At 43.6% G+C, this 20,106-nt stretch overlaps 1 protein-coding gene across 1 annotated transcript in view; it reads left to right on the top strand.

The window, feature by feature from the left end:
* slc4a10a (solute carrier family 4 member 10a) overlaps window positions 1-13,415 on the top strand; it is a gene marked incomplete at both ends in the record, with an annotated part of 48,087 nt that extends 34,672 nt beyond the window's left edge. Inside the window, 16 exons of the mRNA XM_080834119.1 lie at window positions 579-725; window positions 1,041-1,141; window positions 2,056-2,230; window positions 3,391-3,524; window positions 4,348-4,593; window positions 4,790-4,895; window positions 6,070-6,231; window positions 6,665-6,778; window positions 7,008-7,169; window positions 7,878-8,129; window positions 8,838-8,906; window positions 9,269-9,442; window positions 9,675-9,797; window positions 10,301-10,365; window positions 10,564-10,674; window positions 13,337-13,415. Coding sequence (XP_080690245.1) covers window positions 579-725; window positions 1,041-1,141; window positions 2,056-2,230; window positions 3,391-3,524; window positions 4,348-4,593; window positions 4,790-4,895; window positions 6,070-6,231; window positions 6,665-6,778; window positions 7,008-7,169; window positions 7,878-8,129; window positions 8,838-8,906; window positions 9,269-9,442; window positions 9,675-9,797; window positions 10,301-10,365; window positions 10,564-10,674; window positions 13,337-13,415 — 2,220 coding nt within the window. The remainder of the gene's footprint in view (window positions 1-578; window positions 726-1,040; window positions 1,142-2,055; window positions 2,231-3,390; window positions 3,525-4,347; window positions 4,594-4,789; window positions 4,896-6,069; window positions 6,232-6,664; window positions 6,779-7,007; window positions 7,170-7,877; window positions 8,130-8,837; window positions 8,907-9,268; window positions 9,443-9,674; window positions 9,798-10,300; window positions 10,366-10,563; window positions 10,675-13,336) is intronic.
* Window positions 13,416-20,106: the final 6,691 nt, after the last annotated feature.

The following is a 20,106-nucleotide window of genomic DNA, read 5'->3' as shown; positions in this document are numbered from 1 at the left end:
CTATAACCCTATCTGTAATAGGACTGATTTGCACCTGTAGTCAGTGTCGCCAGCAGCATAGTTGTGTGTGCTGTGAGCAGGCAGTGGAGCTCTGATTCTGGTCTCTATCTCATCCCTCCGTCACGTCTGTCTCTATCTCATCCCTCCGTCACGTCACGGCTGTCTCTATCTCATCCCTCCGTCACGTCTGTCTCTATCTCATCCCTCCGTCACGTCTGTCTCTATCTCATCCCTCCGTCACGTCTGTCTCTATCTCATCCCTCCGTCACGTCTGTCTCTATCTCATCCCTCCGTCACGTCTGTCTCTATCTCATCCCTCCGTCACGTCTGTCTCTATCTCATCCCTCCGTCACGTCACGGCTGTCTCTATCTCATCCCTCCGTCACGGCTGTCTCTATCTCATCCCTCCGTCACGTCACGGCTGTCTCTATCTCATCCCTCCGTCACGTCTGTCTCCATCTCATCCCTCCGTCACGACTGTCTCTATCTCATCCCTCCGTCACGGCTGTCTCTATCTCATCCCTCCGTCACGTCACGGCTGTCTCTATCTCATCCCTCCGTCACGTCTGTGTTCCCAGGTGTTCCATGACGTGGCATACAAGGCCAAGGAGCGCACTGACCTGGTGGCCGGCATCGATGAGTTCCTGGACCAGGTGACAGTGTTGCCGCCAGGAGAGTGGGACCCCACCATTAGGATAGAACCCCCCAAAAATGTGCCCTCTCAGGTTAGCCAAACCTTCCGTAAACACACACACACACACACACACACAGACACAGACACACACACACACACACACACACACACACACACACACACAGACACACGTACACACACACACACAGACACACACACACACACACACACACAGACACACACACACACACACACACACACACACACACACACACACACATGTGTGCGTAGTCACACACCAATTTTTTTCACTTTCTTACCGCCACTACTTACTATATTGTCATTGTTTTGGTGTCTGTGTGTCTGTGTGTCTGTGTGTCTCTGTGTGTGTACTTTCGTCGTGCAGGAGAAGAGGAAGTTGCCACCGTTACCCAATGGCGTCACAGACCTGGGAGAAGCAGAGGAACCCGGTGGACATGGAGGCCCTGAACTACAGCGCACAGGGAGGTGTGTTTAGATGTGTGTGTCTGTGTGTGTGTGTGTATGTGTGTGTGTGTCTGTGCGTGTGTGTTTGTATGTCTGTGCATTGATGTCCTCACTGCCCAGTGCGTTTAACACATTCTCCACATGTATGCAGCAGTCAGAGATACAGCCGTGCTATCGTAAAACCTGTATAGGGATGGTTATTTATAAAGTTTAGGAGACGATGACTGTCCTTAATTCCTTCAATATCCTGCTCTTTTCTCATGTCGTTCCTCTGTAAATCTGGTGTCTGTGTGAGAGCCTCCCTCTCCTCCTCTTCCTCCCACTGCTCAACCTCAAATACAACAGACACTCCAACAGAGGGCCTTTCTTTAGCTCACTTCCTTTCACATTTCCTCCCACAATCCCACAGCCACCCCCCCCACCCCCCCTCCCCCCGATCATTTGTGTAAAAATAATCACTGAAATTTTTTAAAATATATCTGTTGTTGGTGGGCTGTTCTGGATTTTACTCGCTATGTCCATGTGCATGTAGTCTTCTAATGCTGATGATGTTGTGGTAGATGGCCATACAGAACATGTGTGTGTGTGTGTTTATGTGTGTGTTTATGTCCTCTCTTTCTCTTCCACCTGTGTATATTTTCATGTGTGTTCTCATTCTCTTGTTCTCCGTCATGTTCTCCTGTGTGTGTTCTCATTCTCTTGTTCTCCGTCATGTTCTCCTGTGTGTGTTCTCATTGTCTTGTTCTCCGTCATGTTCTCCTGTGTGTGTTCTCATTCTCTTGTTCTCCGTCATGTTCTCCTGTGTGTGTTCTCATTCTCTTGTTCTCCGTCATGTTCTCCTGTGTGTGTTCTCATTCTCTCGTTCTCCGTCATGTTCTCCTGTGTGTGTTCTCATTCTCTCGTTCTCCGTCATGTTCTCCTGTGTGTGTTCTCAGGATCTTTGGTGGCCTCTTCCTGGACCTGAAGCGTAAGGTCCCCCACTACCTGTCTGACTACACGGATGCATTGAGCCTGCAGTGTTTGGCCTCCTTCCTCTTCCTCTACTGCGCCTGCATGTCCCCCGTCATCACCTTTGGAGGCCTGCTCGGGGAAGCCACTGAGGGACGCATAGTAAGACGAACACACACACACACACACATACACACACGTACACACGCACACACGTACACATGCATACACATACACACACTCACACAAATGCACCCGCACATGCAGCCGAAGACTGACAGAGACAGAGGTTGTCATACATAAAAATCATCACACACACACACAAAAACACATACACACACATGCACATGTAGATAGAGAATTGTGAAACACACATATCCTCACCTTGCCAGAGACACATACACATATGCACACACATACAGTAGCTGAGACATACACATTTATGGGCACTCACAAAGCAACACTAGGATAATGAGCCAACATATGCATATATAAACATAAACATATGAATATATACTGTATATACAGAATATATATATACACACACACACGTGAACGTTGGTGCATTGGTAGAAATCCCTCAGTGTCAGTTTCCACAGTGCCTCTGGCATTCATACGATCACAGTTGGCAGTGTTTGGGCAGGAAGGCAGAGCCAGCTTGTGCAGCCATTACGGCAACAGTGACTCCAGCTGGATGGCTGTGGTGGCAGAGACAGAGGAGGAGGGCTACAGGGATCACAGCGTGAGCCGTCTGCTCATGTAGAGAGTCTCTGTGGAAGTACGGAAGACAAGGGGAGAGGATGTACTCTGTGATTCGATACAACAGCCTACACTTCAGTGGATCTCTAATGGGTCTCAAGATCCACAGGGAATTGAAACAGAGAGTAGTAGTACCTAGCTAGTGCTTTGCCTCCTGTCTACTCCACTTTAGCTTAGCCAAGAACCTAGCCGCAGGTTGTGTGAGCATTTCTCCTGTGAATGTTTTACTGTCTGGTGAAAAGAGGTGAAGAGTGAATTAAAGGAGACTGGGGGTAGCCCACGGCCTTCCCGGACCAACAGAGGGCTTGTACAGTTGAACAGCTCAATAGACAAGGAGCTGGCATTGACTAAATTGGTCTTAAAAAGACAGACACACACATACACACCCAGACTCCCATACACACACACACAGACACACACACACACACACACACACACACACACACACACACACACACACACACACACACACACACACACACACACACACACACACACACACAGACAGACAACCCGTAGCAAATTCATACAAACACTCAGGAGTTCTTTTTCTGTCTTCCCAGAGTGCCATAGAGTCCCTGTTTGGCGCCTCCATGACTGGCATTGCCTACTCCCTGTTTGCCGGGCAACCCCTCACCATCCTGGGCAGCACGGGGCCTGTGCTCGTGTTTGAGAAGATCCTCTACAAGTTCTGCAAGTATGTGGTTTGTTTTGGCACATGTCTGTGTTTGGGTGAGCAGTGAGCTCTTAGTTAATGCAAAGACAGAGAGGAATGGATTGATTAATAGGTCGGGTACATACGGGATGCAGTGATGGTGCTAGTGAAACAGGATGCTATTGATGGATTTATGGACGCGCTGTGAAGCAATGCCCACATCAATACACCCAGCACAGCCCCGTCCCCCCTGTCCAGTAACTCTCTTGTTAGGCTCAGGGCAAACGGGTTCTTCCCATTAAAAGCCATAGTTCTCTAAAGAGGAGCACATTCCAGCAGTAAATGCTTGTGGAGTGGGTGGTATTGTATCATGAGTTTGGACGGGCCTGTTTGGTATTTTGTTGCCGCTGGTGTTCAGGCAGTTTATTTTACTTATTTTTTAACTAAGTGCGTGTTAAATAGGTCTATTGAGGTTAAAGAGAATGAAGAATGTTTTTATTGTTTTCACTTTTTCATTGAATTCTCATAGAAAAAGTAAATTGATAATAACCACACAATGCACAACAACCTATTCTATCAGTTTTTTTCCATGGAAATGGAATTTATGTAGTCGATAAACTTGTTTGAAGCATGTCAGTAGAAATACTCACATCTTGTTTTTGTGTGTGTGTGTGTGTCTCTGTTTGAATATGTTTGTTGTGAATGTGTCCTGTATACCTGTGTGCATGTGTGTCTCTATCTATGTGTACACGTCTGTCTGAATGCGTGTGTGCGTATATACACGTACCTGAATGGCTGTGTCTGTATCTGCGTCTGTGTGTGTTTGTGTGTGCATGTGAATGGGTACGTGTTAATGCCTGTGCAGGGACTATGGCCTGTCCTACCTCTCTCTGCGCGTGTGCATCGGGCTGTGGACCGCCTTCTTCTGCCTACTGCTGGTTGCCACGGACGCCAGCTCGCTTGTGTGCTACATCACACGCTTCACAGAGGAGGCCTTCGCCTCGCTCATCTGCATCATCTTCATCTACGAGGCGCTGGAGAAGCTCATACACCTGGGAGATCACTACCCCATCAACATGAACAACGACCTCAACAATCTTACACAGTACTCGTGAGTACACACTAACACACACATATACCTACATACCGGTAAACAAACAAACAAACAAAATGTACACACACACACACACACACACACACACACACACACACACACACACACACACACACACACACACACACACACACACACACACACACACACACAAGTGCAGTAGTCACCTAGTACTTTTTGTGTGCTGCTACAGGTGTACGTGCGTGATGCCTCATCACCCCAATAATGACACACTGCAATACTGGGAGACGAACAACATCAGCAGCACGCAGGTTGACTGGGGGAGTCTGGATGTTCAGGTGTGTATCTGTGTGTGTGTGTGTGTGTGTGTGTGTGTGTTATTGCTTATGTGTACGTCTGACAATTACCTTCCTCTGTGGTAATCAAACTGATTTCAGACAAATGGCCGTATTTCTCTCCTTGCCTGTGCTATCCAATCACAAGTCTCTAAGGCTGGCAGGCTGTACAAGTCACCATCTGGCTGTAGAATACCTGCAGGACTGAGTCGTGAGAAGTGAGACACTGTGTGCCCAAGTGTATGGGGGCGGGGGGGGGGGGGTTAGTTAGCTTGAAGGCATAAGCCTAAACTACTCAAAAACAAAACATTTGTTTGTCCTCCGTCGACTCCGAAAACGGAGGAATTCTGTAGCATCCTTTTCCTGGCCGAGTGACGTTTCCTCCACAGATGGAGATTAGGGACTGGATTTCACCGGATTTATTTGTTTCGAATCAACTCTGCAGACAGTGCCCCTACGTGTGTGTATTTGCGTGTGGATATGTGTGTGTATTCGCGTAGTGTGTGTGTGTGTGTGTGTGTTGTGTGAACCGACATGACTCTGCACATTTCTGGAGGCAGCCTCTCGTCGTCATCAAGGTTTCCCCCTTGAGTGTGAGTGAGGGCATGCGTGTATCTGAGCGTGTCTCTCGCTGCTCGGAGGCTTAGCAAACAAATCCGAACACAAATCCAATCTAGCTTCAGATAAGTTCAGTTCATTAATCGTGTGGCCTTTTTTTTTTACTGCAGTCCTGACACTGTGGACCCTTTCTTACTGGGTGTCATGTTCCTGATTGAATGCTAGCGTAGCACAAGGACAGATGTTCAGAGGGAAAACATGCTACTATACTACTATGTCATATAGTTTGTCAACCATTGAGAGGGGATAATGCAGTTTTGTTCTCCTAAAGCCAATGTACTGAACTTTGAGGATACTATATGGCCTGAAAATGTGTGTTTGTGTGTGTGTGTTTGCGCGCACGTGTGTGTGTGTGTGTGTGTGTGTGTGTGTGTGTGTGTGTGTGAGTGTGTGTGTGTGTGTGTATGTGTGTGTGTGTGTGTGTGTGTGTGTGTGTGTGTGTGTGTGTGTCTGTGTGTGTGTGTGTGTGTGTGTGTGTGTGTGTGTGTGTGAGTTTGTATGTGTGTGTGTGTGTGTGTGTGTGTGTGTCTATGTGTGTGTGTGTGTGTGTGTGTTGCAGGGCTGCATTAATATGCAGGGGCACTTTGAGGGCAGTGCTTGTGGGCCCCATGGCCCGTATGTCCCTGATGTGCTCTTCTGGTCAGTGGTGCTCTTCTTCTCCACCGTGGCCATGTCATTCTTCCTCAAGGAGTTCAAAACCAGCCGCTACTTCCCTACCAAGGCAAGTCTGTGTGTGTGTGGGGGGGGATTTTTTTTATATGTACTGTGTGTGTGTGTGTGTTTATTAATGTGCTTTGTGTTCAGTTTATGCGAATACTTAAGCAGGCACACCTGTGTTTGAATGTGTGTGCGTTTGGATGTGCTGTGTGTTCATGTTATGCAAATGCTTGTGCAGGCACACCTGTGTGTGTGCGTGTGTGTGTGCGTGTGTGTGTGTGTGTGTGTGTGTGTGTGTGTGTGTGTGTGTGTGTGTGTGTGTGTGTGTGTGTGTGTGTGTGTGTGTATTTGTCCATATTTGTGAATGATGTGTATGTAAGGTTCAGGGTGTCCAGGATTTCTATTTTTTTTTTTTAAATATATAATATATACAGTAAGTAAAGAGCCAGTGTATGTGTGTGCAGTGAGGCCTGTTTTCCTCTGCTGTCTGTTCCCAGGTCAGGCAGGTCATCAGTGACTTTGCTGTCTTCATCACCATCCTCACCATGGTCCTGGTGGACTACGCCCTGGGAGTCCCCTCTCCAAAGCTGCAGGTCCCCAGCGTGTTTAAGGTGGGTCTGAAGGAAACAACCTGTTTTACACTCCCACATGACTTACCACTATCAGTTCAAATCATTTAACTTCAGTATCATAGTATGTTTTATGTCATGGAATTGCTACAGCATTTTTGTTGTTGTTGTTGTAAAATTGCCATCTTATTTTGTGATAAAAAATTGTTGCTTGCACGTTTTGGTTGCCTATCATGACACTCTTTAGTAATGGTCATGTGACCTTTTACAGCCAACCAGAGATGACCGTGGCTGGCTGATCAGTCCGTTGGGAGGTAACCCATGGTGGACGGTGATCATCTCCTGCGTCCCAGCCCTCCTCTGCACCATCCTCATCTTCATGGACCAGCAGATCACTGCTGTCATCATTAACCGCAAGGAACACAAGCTGAAGGTATGTGTGTGTGTGTGTGTGTGTGTGTGTGTGTGTGTGTGTGTGTGTGTGTGTGTGTATGTGTTTGTCTGTGTTTGTGTGTGTGTGTGTGTGTGTGTGTTTGTGTGTGTGTGTGTGTGTGTGTGTGTGTGTGTGTTTGTCTGTGTGTGTGTGTGTGTGTGTGTGTGTGTGTGTGTGTGTGTGTGTGTGTGTGGTTGTGTGTGTTTGTGTGTGTGTGTGTGTGTTTTTCTGTGTGTGTGTGTGTGTGTGTGTGTGTGTGTGTGTGTGTGTGTGTGTGTGTGTGTGTGTGTGTGTGTGTGTGTGTGTGTGTGTGTGTGTGGTTGTGTGTGTTTGTGTGGGCAGACATGTATTTCCTAACTGGCCCCATTCTGTGGTGGGATTGGTGCTTGGCATGTGTGTGCTTACATGCCTGTCATTTCCTCAGAGGATTGATGAACGGGAAATGTGCTAGCGCATATTGACATATTGACAGATATTGTGAGTGATGAATACACATACACTGTGAGTGTGTATGTGTGTGTCTGTGTTTGTGCCTGTAACTAATGTGTGTGTGTGTGTGTGTGTGTTTTTGAGTGTGTGTGTGTGTGTTTGTGAGTGTGTGTGTGTGTGTGTGTGTGTGTGTGTGTGTGTGTGTGTGTGTGTGTGTGTGTGTGTGTCTGTGTTTGTGCCTGTAACTAATGTGTGTGTGTTTGCCATGTTGTTTTACAGAAAGGCTGCGGGTACCACTTGGACCTGTTCGTGGTGGGGGTGATGCTGGGTGTGTGCTCGATAATGGGGTTGCCATGGTTCGTGGCGGCAACGGTGCTCTCCATCTCGCACGTGAACAGCCTGAAGCTGGAGTCGGAGTGCTCGGCGCCCGGCGAGCAGCCCAAGTTCCTGGGCATCCGCGAGCAGCGCTTCACCGGACTCATGATCTTCACCCTCATGGGCTGCTCGGTCTTCATGACCTCGACGCTCAAGGTCAGAGAGAAAGAGGGGGAAAACGAGGCAGAGACTTTGACTTTTTTAAAGGCACCCAGTGCAACTTTATGTAAACATTCAATTTCTAGTCTTTTTTACACGTAGTAAGTTTCAATAACTCCATACCATCACATATCGACATTCAAGGAGCAAAGATGAGACGTCGTTGTGTGTTGAGAACTGATAGAAAATCGTAAACAACAACAATCGCCGGTGGGGAGAAGCCATTTTTCCATTGACTGGAAGCCTGCTTTATTTATTGTAGGTTACAAAAAATAAAGAAAATGGCGGTGATTGTTGTTGTTATCGATTTTCTATCAGTTCTCACCACACAACGACGTCTCATCTTTGCTGCTTGAATGTCGGTATGTAATGGTATGGAGTTATTGAAACTTAATGTGTAAAAAAGACTAGAAATTGAATGTTTATTTTTTAGCCTCGAAAGTTGCACTGGGTGCCTTTAAAACACTTTTCATTATGTCAAGATGTCAAGATGTCAAGCAAGGTCCTTAAAACTGTGTACAGTTTATCTGAATTTCTCATTAACATTTTTGACAATCTATGATTAAAAGAAAAAAGCAAAAGAACATTTCTTTTCCAACTTAGCATTGAATCAGCATCGAAAGGTTAGGTTTTTGACCGTGTCACATATAATCTGAACTAAACAAGCCTTAAGCATCACAAACCGACTCTCCTCTTGTTTTGCAGTTCATTCCCATGCCTGTTCTGTACGGGGTGTTCCTGTACATGGGCGCCTCCTCTCTCAGGGGGATTCAGGTGAGAGACCTGCCTTCCGCTGAACACTCTACACACAGCTGCATCTCCGCCACCAAGGGATTTAACACTGCTCACACTAGACCAGATTCCCTTTGAATGCAAGCAAAGATTACAAGGACTCTCAATGAACACTCCTAATAGGAGCAAAGTAAACGTTACGCTATCAACTTGAAAGGCATCAAAACATCACATTGCTGTCCCACTTATTTCCTGGCATGAGCATAACACGTTAGTGTTTTTCCCAGGTCAAGAACGGTTGTATCTTCTGCCGATAGAGCTCTTGCTATGAGAGATTAGAAGTGCGCTGCTAACTCCCCGCACCTTCTACTCTGCGTGTGTGTGTGTCTCTGCGTGTGTATCAGTTCTTTGACCGTCTGAAGCTCTTTGGGATGCCCGCGAAGCACCAGCCTGACTTCATCTACCTGCGTCACGTTCCGCTGAGGAAGGTCCACATGTTTACCACCATCCAGCTCAGCTGCCTCATCCTGCTATGGGTCATCAAGACCTCCAAGGCCGCCATAGTCTTCCCTATGATGGTGAGCACAGATGTGTGTGTGTGTGTATGTGTGTAGGTGTGTATGTGTGTAAGTGTCTGTGTGTGTGTGTGGATGTGGATGTAAACATGCTATAACATTGTGAGTGTGTTTGTGTGTGTGTGTGTGTGGTGTGGATGTGGATTTAACATGCTATAACATTGTGTGTGTGTGTGTGTGTGTGTGTGTGTGTGTGTGTGTGTGTGTGTGTGTGTGTGTGTGTGCGTGCCTGTAGGTGCTGGCCCTGCTGTTCATCCGTAAGCTGCTGGACTTCTTCTTCGATAAGAGGGACCTGAGCTGGCTGGATGACCTCATGCCAGAAAGCAAGAAGAAGAAGCTGGAGGACGCAGAGGAAGAGGTGTGTGTGTGTGTGTGTGTGTATGTGTGTGTGTGTGTGTGTGTGTGTGTGTGTGTATATTTCTCTGTGTGTGTGAGAGAGTACATTGAAATTGACAAAAGCATTGTGAAATGAATGCTAAAGAGGTGAGTAGTGAGGTCCTAGAAACCAGATCTGTGGTCTGTTTGTGCGTTTGTGCGTTTGTGTGTGTGTGTGTGTGTGTGTGTGTGTGTGTGTGTGTGTGTGTGTGTGTGTGTGTGTGTGTGTGTGTGTGTGTGTGTGTGTGTGTGTGTGTTTCACGTATTTGTGTTTGTACGTATTTGTGTGTGTGTGTGTGTCTTTTTTTGTCTATACGTCTCTGTCTCTTAGCTGAGAAATTCGTAAGACTAGTCAAACAGTGGCCTACCAACCTGCATCGTCTCTATGAACACATATGGCTGTTCAGATCATGTGTAAGTGAAGAAGCAAAGCAGCTTGCCGCCATGTTTCGTGTGACGACGTCACGGTGGCCATGTCTCTTTCAGGAGGTCCACAGTGCAGTATTGGAGGACGAGGGCGTAGTCCAGGTGCCTATGGAGGGACACTATAAGTGAGTCGCAGATAAGTCATTTTCTGTATTTAACACGTGCTCATTTATTGCCATTTATGTCTTTAACTATTCAAATAGAAGACTGTAGGAGGAGTAGGAGGAGTAGAAAGTGTTACTTAGGAATAAAATGCAGAAGTGACCTAATTGAGGATCCGGAATCTGTCCCTTGAGCCTTTACCATACTTCTGTTCTCAACAGGGATGACCCTTCCACTGTTAACATTTCCGATGAGATGACAAAAGCCTCTTTTGGGAATGTCTTTGAAGGCCTCAACACAGAGAACACCAAAAAAGACATGACTTCAAAAAGGTTTGACCTTGATTTCTTTCTCTTTCGCACAATTATTTTAAAATTACAGTTGAGACTTTTTGCTCTTTCGGATCATGGTTTCATTTTAAGTCTATACAAAATGCCATTTCTTTTAAGACCAATTTCACTTTGTGCATCTGCAGTTGGCTGCAAATCTTGCAGTCCTTAGTCTAAAGTTTTTCTGAGGCACAGAAACACTTCTGTGTACCAACAAGAGGTTGCCTTTAGACCCCACTGTTACATTTCTGTGCCATAAAGACTTCAAACTCAGGCACATCCTGCTTAAATGAAGTGTCTATGTTTCTATGTTTTCACTTATCGCACTTATGATTGAGCTCCTCAAACCCTCAGGAGCGGGAATGCCTCAGAATCTTCCAGCACTTGATTTCTTGCTGCTGTCTTTGATGTGTGCTGTTCCTCCTCATAACTGTTGCCCAGTCCTGCTAGTTCCTCTGTAGTGTATGTACATGGGAAGCTCTCCCTGTGTGAGAGAGCTTCTGACTTGGCGACAGCTCACATCTCCTGACTCTCTTATCTCTCATCCCATCTCACATGTAAGCTCTCCCACCTAAACCTCCCAGAAGCTGATTGGCCACAGGTAAGCCCCTCCCCCCCTCTCCTCACCCGGGTACACCCGCTGCCATGGTGATGCCGCTCCTTGTACCCCGTCCACCCCGTCCACCCCCCCCCCCCCCCCCCCCTTACCTTGATCACGTTTTGTTTTTGTTTTTCATGTTCTTGTCTTTTGAAGAATGCAGTTTATTGTATGCCTCATGGCACAGAGGTTTGGTTCAGTAGTCCAAACCTTGCCCCGGGTCATCTCAAGAGAAGGTTTCTTCACTAGGAGATGTCCTCCACTCTATGCAACTGGTGAACAGTATCAATTGTTTCTACATTAAAATAAGTAAAAAAAAAAAAAAAAACAAATGTGACTTTTAACTGGTCCGCATAACAGCAGCCTCTTAAAGAGTCTGGTGCTGCTCTGACACAGTTGCAGATCTGTGTCGCTCCAGATCAGCGCCAGACCATTGTACAGGCAGCTACTTTGTGCAAAAGCCTGCTCAGGCGGGTCCTTCCTGTGGGCTGATGAACACAATAATTTGTCTCGTGGCAAATGTGTGTCACACCGTTAAACTGCTGAGGCTGTGGGCGGTACAGGAAATCAAATCAGGCTGTAGTGGCGAACAATGTAATTGAGTACTAATGAAATGATGTCGTAGACGTCTGACTCAGTCCAGTTGCTGCCTCAGAAACCTGTTCTCTCTCTCTTGGTGTCTCACACGCCGCTGTCAGGCCTTAATAAACTGCATCAGAACATAAAGCATCTCCATGGGGGGGTCGCGACTCTGTGTCTGTCTGTGTGCCTGTTGTCACCGGAGTGTGTCTCTTTTCGCTCGTTTCTTTTGTGATGCTATGCGGGTGTGTTTGTGCACTGCATGGGACGTGTCTGTGCATGCGTGTTTGTGTACGAGGGGAGATGTGCAATGAAGCTCGGCCATAACGCATGGGCATTGAGAGAACAGTGAGAGAAAGACCGAGAGGGTGTATGAGGGAGGGAGTGACTGAGTGACTGAGTGAGTGACTGAGTGAGTTACGAAGGGAGTGAGGGAGTGGGTGAGTGAGTGCGGGAGTGGGTGAGTGAGTGAGTGAGGGAGGGAGGAAGGGAGGGAGTGGGTGAGGGAGGGAGTGGGTGAGGGAGGGAGTGGGTGAGTGAGTGAGGGAGGGAGGGAGGGATGGAGGGAGGGAGGGAGTGGGTGAGAGAGTGAGTGAGGGAGGGAGGGAGGGAGGGAGGGATGGAGGGAGGGAATGGGTGAGGGAGTGAGTGAGGGAGGGAGGGAATGGGTGAGTGAGTGAGAAAGTTGGTGAGTGAGAGAGGGAGCGAGTGGGTGAGTAAGTGAGTGTGTGAGTAAGTGAGTCATTAATTCATAGTCATGGGGAATTGGACACGGAACGTCTCTGCATGACACTATTGATGTTGTCATTGTTTACTCTGGAACACTCAAAACTAACAGTTCCACACTTATGGTTCCCTTCAGCAATGACTCGGAAATATAAAAGTCAGATCAGATACATTCTTCCATAGAGGTGCTTATAAACCCTCCATATGGAGGCTTCCGATCATGTGAATCATCTCAGACATGTCTGAAGGTGTTGATCTCAGTGCCTTAAACAGCTGAGCCATCATAACGTCTTTCTCGTCAACATCTACCACACATGTTGTCTCAAAACTAGCTGTTGGACCAAATCATATTAAGGATTAGGTATAGTGGTAATATCTATTACAGCCCTGTTAATTCAAGAGTATTTAAGGACTTTTATACTGACGTATAAATATTGTAAAATTCATAATTATTTAAGGAGTTCAGCATATTTAATAATTTAACTAATTTAGTATGTTGTCCTTTAATACATAATTTAGTTTCCATCTGGAATCGTATCCCACAGTGTACTTAAAACACATTATATATATATATATATATATATATATTAATGTTTCATATATGCAGCAATGTAATAAGAAAGAAAGCACTGAGTAGAAAAAAAATATGACCTTACTCTAGGTTTCCAGGCAACAGAAGAATGACATGTGAGGGCTGCCCGACACGGGTTGCCATGGAAACCATAGTAACACCCATGCTTTCTTACCTCCCTTTCTTCTCAGTTTTCCCGGAGCGGTGAGCCGAAGACATGATCGCAAGAAAGATGTCGAAAAAGGCTTGGACAGGGAGACCAGTCTGTGACATCTTCCCCATCACTGTTCTATCACCCAAACACCCAAAACACACACAAACACACACACACACACACACACACACACACACAGATATGAACACGTAATACCTACATGCATGTATTATTGTGCCACATTCCAAAACTTCTATGCGTTCCTTGAACATTTGTCTTTGTCTCTGTACAAGTTGAGGAAACCATTGAGTCTTTGTCCATGGTCTTTTTGTGCGAGTATGGTTGTTTGAGTGTTTGTGTTTTTCTGTGTGCGAGTGGGTGGGTGGGTGTGTGTGTCTGTGATGTATCGGTACTTCTAGTGGAAAGGGAGAGGACACAGGAGTGTATCAGTTTGAGGTTTCATGCTGAATTATGGTCCAATGACATTTTCAAATGCTTTTGTTTTTTCAAATGAATGGTATGTATTTTGTATGTTTTTTTATTTTTAGACTTTAGAATATTCTCCTTTTGAAAACTGTCTTGTATGAAAAATATATCCAATTGTTTTGTTTTTTTAATGTACGTAGCTTATTTTAGAGTGCTAGACGTAGAAACTAAGAAGCGTACTCGATAGATATTGTGTTTCCGTCTGAAATGTTCATGTAACAAATGTATATCACGCATTAAGTTACTGAACCCTTTGCAATTATAATGAGTGTAAACTGTCAGTATATTAGCACTATATTTCCAAAAGTATGTTCTTAAATTCTTGTGAAGTACATCTTGAGTGCTTCACCACATCCAAAATTTTATTGTAGATGCTTGCCATTTTATTTAATTTCTTGTGGAAGCATCTCTGCCAAAACTCACTGTCTATCTTTCATTTTTGTTTTAACCTTTTGTTGTCTTCTCTCATCCATACCAATCTCAGCTGACTAGTTGTAATCCCTGTTTTGGGAGTTGTAAATTGGCATGTTTTGAATGCAGAATAACCAACCATGTACAGATTATGAGGGTATCGGGTCAACAGTACATATAGTATATAGAAAGCTTACATATATATTTTGTTTAAATGGGATTTTAAAAAAAAAGGTTATGCTGTTATGCGTACTGTTCCATCCATGTTGTTGCTGTGTGTAAATTCCAGTCATGTGACTTTACCTCTCCATACAAGTTCCTGATTGGCTGCTGAGATTTCCTACTCTGATCAAACTCTGTTCCATAAATGTGTATAACTGTATCAAACCTGCTGTATGTTATGGTCAGAGAGAGAAAGAAGCAAGAGAAGGATGCAATAATTCTTTCATAAGAGGGCATTATATCAAGTTAAAAAATTACATTTTAAACATATATCTGTACATTCCATGTTGTATTTTTCTCCATGTATGAAGTGACATGACTAACATGTCTATATGTAATTTAAAACTGATTTAGAGGAAGTAGTGTGGAAGTTATGGGCCACTTCTCTTGGCTTCTCATATGCTTGAAACTGTCCCAAGAGGCAGGCACTAGATTTATGTTGAGTGAAAAACTACTGTGCACTTTCTTGTTTTTTTTTTTGTTTTTTTTTGCAACTGATTATTCGATACCTTCAAAGCGATACTGAGGTTGCGTTCAAATCAGTATTGGCTTGTAGAAATAATTGTTTTCATTTTTGATCGAGTCTCACTTACAAATGAAAAAATGTATTGTCGTCATTGTGACTTTTTCAAAAAGTACCTGTGAAAGCTAATAAAGCTGTGTAACATTGACCCCTGTCCTTCCTATGTATATACGTATGTGTATATTTATATCTTGCTTCATACGAGTTTTCTTTTAGTATGTTATGCTGAATTCCATTTCTTATGCATGCCATTACAGATACATACAGATTTGCTTTGAATCTGAAGAACAACTGCATTGGTCTTGCTATGTTTCATTATTATCATTATTATTATTAATTTGGGGGTTTAATCACATTTTTTCCTTCTCTAATGCATTTCCACTCCGCTGTAGATGCAAGGTCAGCAGCCAGCACATGGTCAGCCTGTGAATACCTGAGTAGTTCTAATAGTCCCTGTGGACCCAAAGCAGTTGAGGGACGACCCTCCGTCTCAGTGCGCCTCCTGTCACTCCGCTGCATGTCCCCATCCATCTCAGACCAGGCGGAGTGTGTGTGTGTGTGTGTGTGTGTGTGTGTGTGTGTGTGTGTGTGTGTGTGTGTGTGTGTGTGTGTGTGTGTGTGTGTGTGTGTGTGTGTGTGTGTGTGTGTGTGTGTGTGTGTGTGTGTGTGTGTGTGTGTGTGTGTGTGTGTGTGTGTGTATGTGTGTGTGTGTGTGTGTGTGTGGGGGGGGGGGGTATTCTCACCACATCACAGAGCCATCCCTGATTCTGGATCAGATAATGTCCCGATCTGGTATGGCTGGATCCATGCCAGGACGGACAGCAGCGATTTGCTCCCAAGTCATCTAATAGATAGGCATGGGGTCAGCCAGTGATGAAGGATCACTTCATAATTTGAAATGTCTGGGACATGTTGCACCATTTAGACTGGGTGGCCATTATAGCTTGCCACACTGATGGTTGCCATTCATTACTAACCTCCTCTCTCAGAGCCATTAGTATGTCAGATTCAGTGCACGCTTTTGGACTGTTTATTATTATTTAGTTAATTATAGTAAATTATAGTCCCAACACGGGAGCTAGATTAATAGATTCATATACGCTTGTGTTTTAGGACTAAAAATGGGATCTTAAGAGTGCTGATTTTTCTCTGAGTAGATATTCAAGTTCCATGTGATTTCTCTGTCCAAGGGAGCAAGCAAAACTGCCGAAGTGGGAAGCAGTGGACCGGCCAACCAGAAGCAAATCATTCAGCGCCATTGATCTTCCAATGCCTGGGAGCTTTTGCTTGACCCAATGTGTCGGGTTGCCATCAAATCACTAGTTAACTGGTTAACAGTAACTGTGCGTATTACTCCAACAAAACTGAGGTTAAGCTCTAAGTAGTTCTACAGTGAACCCAATGACTGTTCTATTACTAATTCTTCCCCTTTGCTTTTGTCATTTCTGAAAAGGATACAGGTCTTTCAGATGATTAGGCAGCCTACAGTGTTGCAGCAATATGAAATGTTATTTTTTTTTTTTAAGTGTTAGCACAGGGACTGGGAGCTCATTTCGCTTCTACTGTAATTGCGGTATGTCTGGCAGGTACTTGTAGATTTACAGTTTGCACCAACCCTTTATAGTTAAATACATTACTGCCCCCTGCTGGACCATTTTAGCCATGGCTTGTCCATCTGTGTTTTCTGTCTTTTACCTCGAATGCTGGCTCAGTATTCTCAGTGCATGAACACTGATTGAAATATACTATGCAGTGCGTAATATGACCGAAGTAGATGAATAGATAGAATGATAGAATGAACAAGAATAAAGTGAAATAAAAAAAATATTGTAGTGTGCAGGCCAGGGAGTTGTGTGCTTCTGCAGATGAACGATTGGTGGAGACTCAGTCGGAGAATGCTCAATCAGGACCCAGACTTGTATTCCAGGTATGATACATCAATGGAGAGAGGAAGGCTTTACTCAAAGGATTCACCTAAATCTCTGATTAGACATTGAAACAGTCCCAGTTTAAATATTCTACATGGCATAAGGGGTGTCACCAAAAAGAAAATCCCCGAATACATGAACATGTATCAGTCTGCTACCTCTGAGACGGGAAGCTTTATACTGTCGGTTTCACGGGACATTTTTAATTAAGAGATCCAGCTGTGAGTAAATGTCTCAGAGGCTTTTATTCATCGGGGTGGGGGTATGAGGAATACAATATATATATACAATATATCATATGTAATGCACTGTTAATTAAGCATTGTATACGTTGGCTGCTGAAAGGTTCTTCCTTGTTTTCGCCCCTGTATGTTTGTTTGTTTGTTAGCAGGATTACGCAGAAACGCATGGACCGATTTCCATCAAACTTTGTTTGTGGGGAGATTGGGTAATATAATGGTAATAATTGATTAGATTTTCAGATGTCAAGGTCAAAGGTCAAGGTCACAAGGCGGAGGTTTGCATTCTCTGAATGCTCCCATTATTGTTTGGTATTGTAATCATAATCTAATGGAAACGTTGAATTCTTGAGTGAACTAAGCAAATCACCGTTTAGACTCTAGAGTTTTCTCATTGATATTTATTAGGTGGCCCTTGACACACTCGATATTTGGCGAAGCGGCCCTTCCGTAAAAATTAATTTGACACTCCTGAGCTAAGGTTATGCACCTCCTAGAGGCCAGCTTGCCATAAGAATATGATCATTTCTGCTAAAACGGTATTGCTATTGCCCTATCACACTTTAGGGGGCGCTAGCACGAAGGGAAACACACACCTATGACAGCCATGTCGGGCTACAACCACGGCAAGTTTCAGGTGGACGGGTGAAGTCTAAGTTTATTATATAACTGACCAAAATACAGTGAAAAAAAGGGTAAGAAGAAGAAAAAAAAACTTGACAAACACTACATGACCATCTGACAGTGGCTGTCTTATTTACTCAGCGACTTATCATTATTCCCACAGTATTTGCAATGAGCCCATACTCACATTTGACCTACAGTAAAGATACATATCGTAACTGAATGAGATCTCAATGCAGGCCCCTTTGAAACAGCTACTGCTGTAATTAAAAACTTGACATTTATTTTGTTGTCCTTAGCATGGAAGATCCTTTCCAGTCAGAACACAGGCCAACACAAGTCACAGCACAGCACAAACCATAATTGATTGGAACGCAAAGACTCGAAAGAGGTGGTACAAAATAGCCTGGCAAACATGATCGTAGGCAAGGATGATCACCATTAAAGAGCACCGTGCATCATGGCATTCTATTTTTAACATGATGGCGTAACATACTTCAACATGATGGTGTAAGTTAACCATGGGATGATACTGCTTGGCCAACATGCTCAAAGGGAAGAGGGACAAATCACCTCCAGACAACCCTTTTGGAGTGATCAGAGCGGAGTGATATGACAAATAGAAGAGGTGAGAGAGGTCCTCTTAGTTGAGCTGTTTCAGGGGACACCGACTGAGATCCAGTGTTTAATGGTGAGTTACTAATTATTTTATGTTTTGACACCTACAAAAGCTATAAAATCATTCGTGCTGTTTTGTGAATCAATAGTAAAAGGTGTTAAGGGTCACAACTTTGACTTAACGACTACTGAGTCTAAAAAAAAAACCCTCAGTTTTCATTAAGACAAAGTAGTCCCTTAAGTCCTTCACCACTGAATCACATAGCAGCATGAATGTAATGTTTTATGATCTAAGAACAAAGTGACACAACCTATCAACAGATTGAACATGAATTAGTTTATTTTGCAGAGCATGACACCATTCGGAATGGCACTTTTTGGCACACATTTGTAAACTAAATTTCCACACCAGCTCCTTAAGACGGGCATTTTGTACCTGAGCAAATGTTATTCCTCTAAAATAACAACCATAGAAAATAATTTATATTTTTAGAAAAATAGTCTTTCCATTAGTCAATATTTATGATGTTCCTCTTTTGTTGGAAAATAAATAATCATTTGTTTCAATGTCACAGTGCATACAGTACACTGTAAAAAAAAAATCTGTAAAAAAACAGTAAATTACTGGCAGCTACGGCTGCCAAACAAAAACCGCAAAATTAAAGTAAAACATCCTAATTCAAATAAAGTGCAAAAACCCTATATTTACAGATATTTCCATTTAAGGATTTGCAGAGAAAAACTGTTTTTTTTTATAGATTTTTCCTCAATTAATACAATCAAACACCATTAATAAAGTTACAGCCCTAACAGTTTAGCAGAGAAAAACTGTTATTGTACAGATTCTTCCTAATTTATTACGAGCAAACACCTTTTATTAAGTTAGGGTACTAAAAGTATAGCAGAGAAACACTGTTATTTTACAATGTTTTCCTCGATATTTAAGATTAAAAACCTTCAATAAAGTGGCAGCCCTAACAGTTCAGCAGAGAAAAACTGTTATTTTACAGATTTTTGTATCTATTATTAATATCGAACACTTTCAATAAGGTGACAGTACTACAAGTTTAGCAAAAAATGCTGTTATTTTACAGATTCTTCCTAATTTATTACGAACAAACACCATTCATTAAGTCAGGCTTCTTTAATTAAGATAAAAAATCTTCAATAAAGTGGCAGCCCTAACAGTTCAGCAGAGAAAAACTGTTATTTTACAGATTTTTTTATTATTAATATCGAACACTTTCAATAAAGTGACAGTACTACAAGTTCAGCAAAAAATACTGTTATTTTACAGATTCTTCCTAATTTATAACGAGCAAACACCATTCATTAAGTCAGGCTTCTTTAATTAAGATTAAACACCTTCAATAAAGTGGCAGCCCTAACAGTTTTGCAGAGAAACACTGGTATTTTACAGATTTTCCCTCATTTATTACAATGAAACACCTTCAATTAAGTGACGGCAATTCACATTTAGCAGAGAAACTGTCATTTTCCAGATTGCTCCTACATTTTTATGATCAAACACATTCAATAAAGTGCTGACACATGCTCAAGATTGTAAAATGATGGTTTTATTTTGGAAGACAATTATTTCAAACATTGACTTGCAGGGTTTGTGATTGAAGAGTTTCAGGTGATGCAGAGTTTATTGATGGAGTACAGACGGGGAACAGGACACAAACAGAGTATACAAATCAACGAAAGGGTTAACAGACAGAGTTCTAACACAAAGATCTAGGAACATGAACTA

Source organism: Sprattus sprattus, assembly GCF_963457725.1.
Source record: "Sprattus sprattus genome assembly, chromosome: 3".
Classification (NCBI taxonomy): Eukaryota; Metazoa; Chordata; class Actinopteri; order Clupeiformes; family Clupeidae; genus Sprattus; species Sprattus sprattus.
Note: the sequence above shows the minus strand (reverse complement) of the source record. Positions and strands in the feature narration are given on the sequence as shown.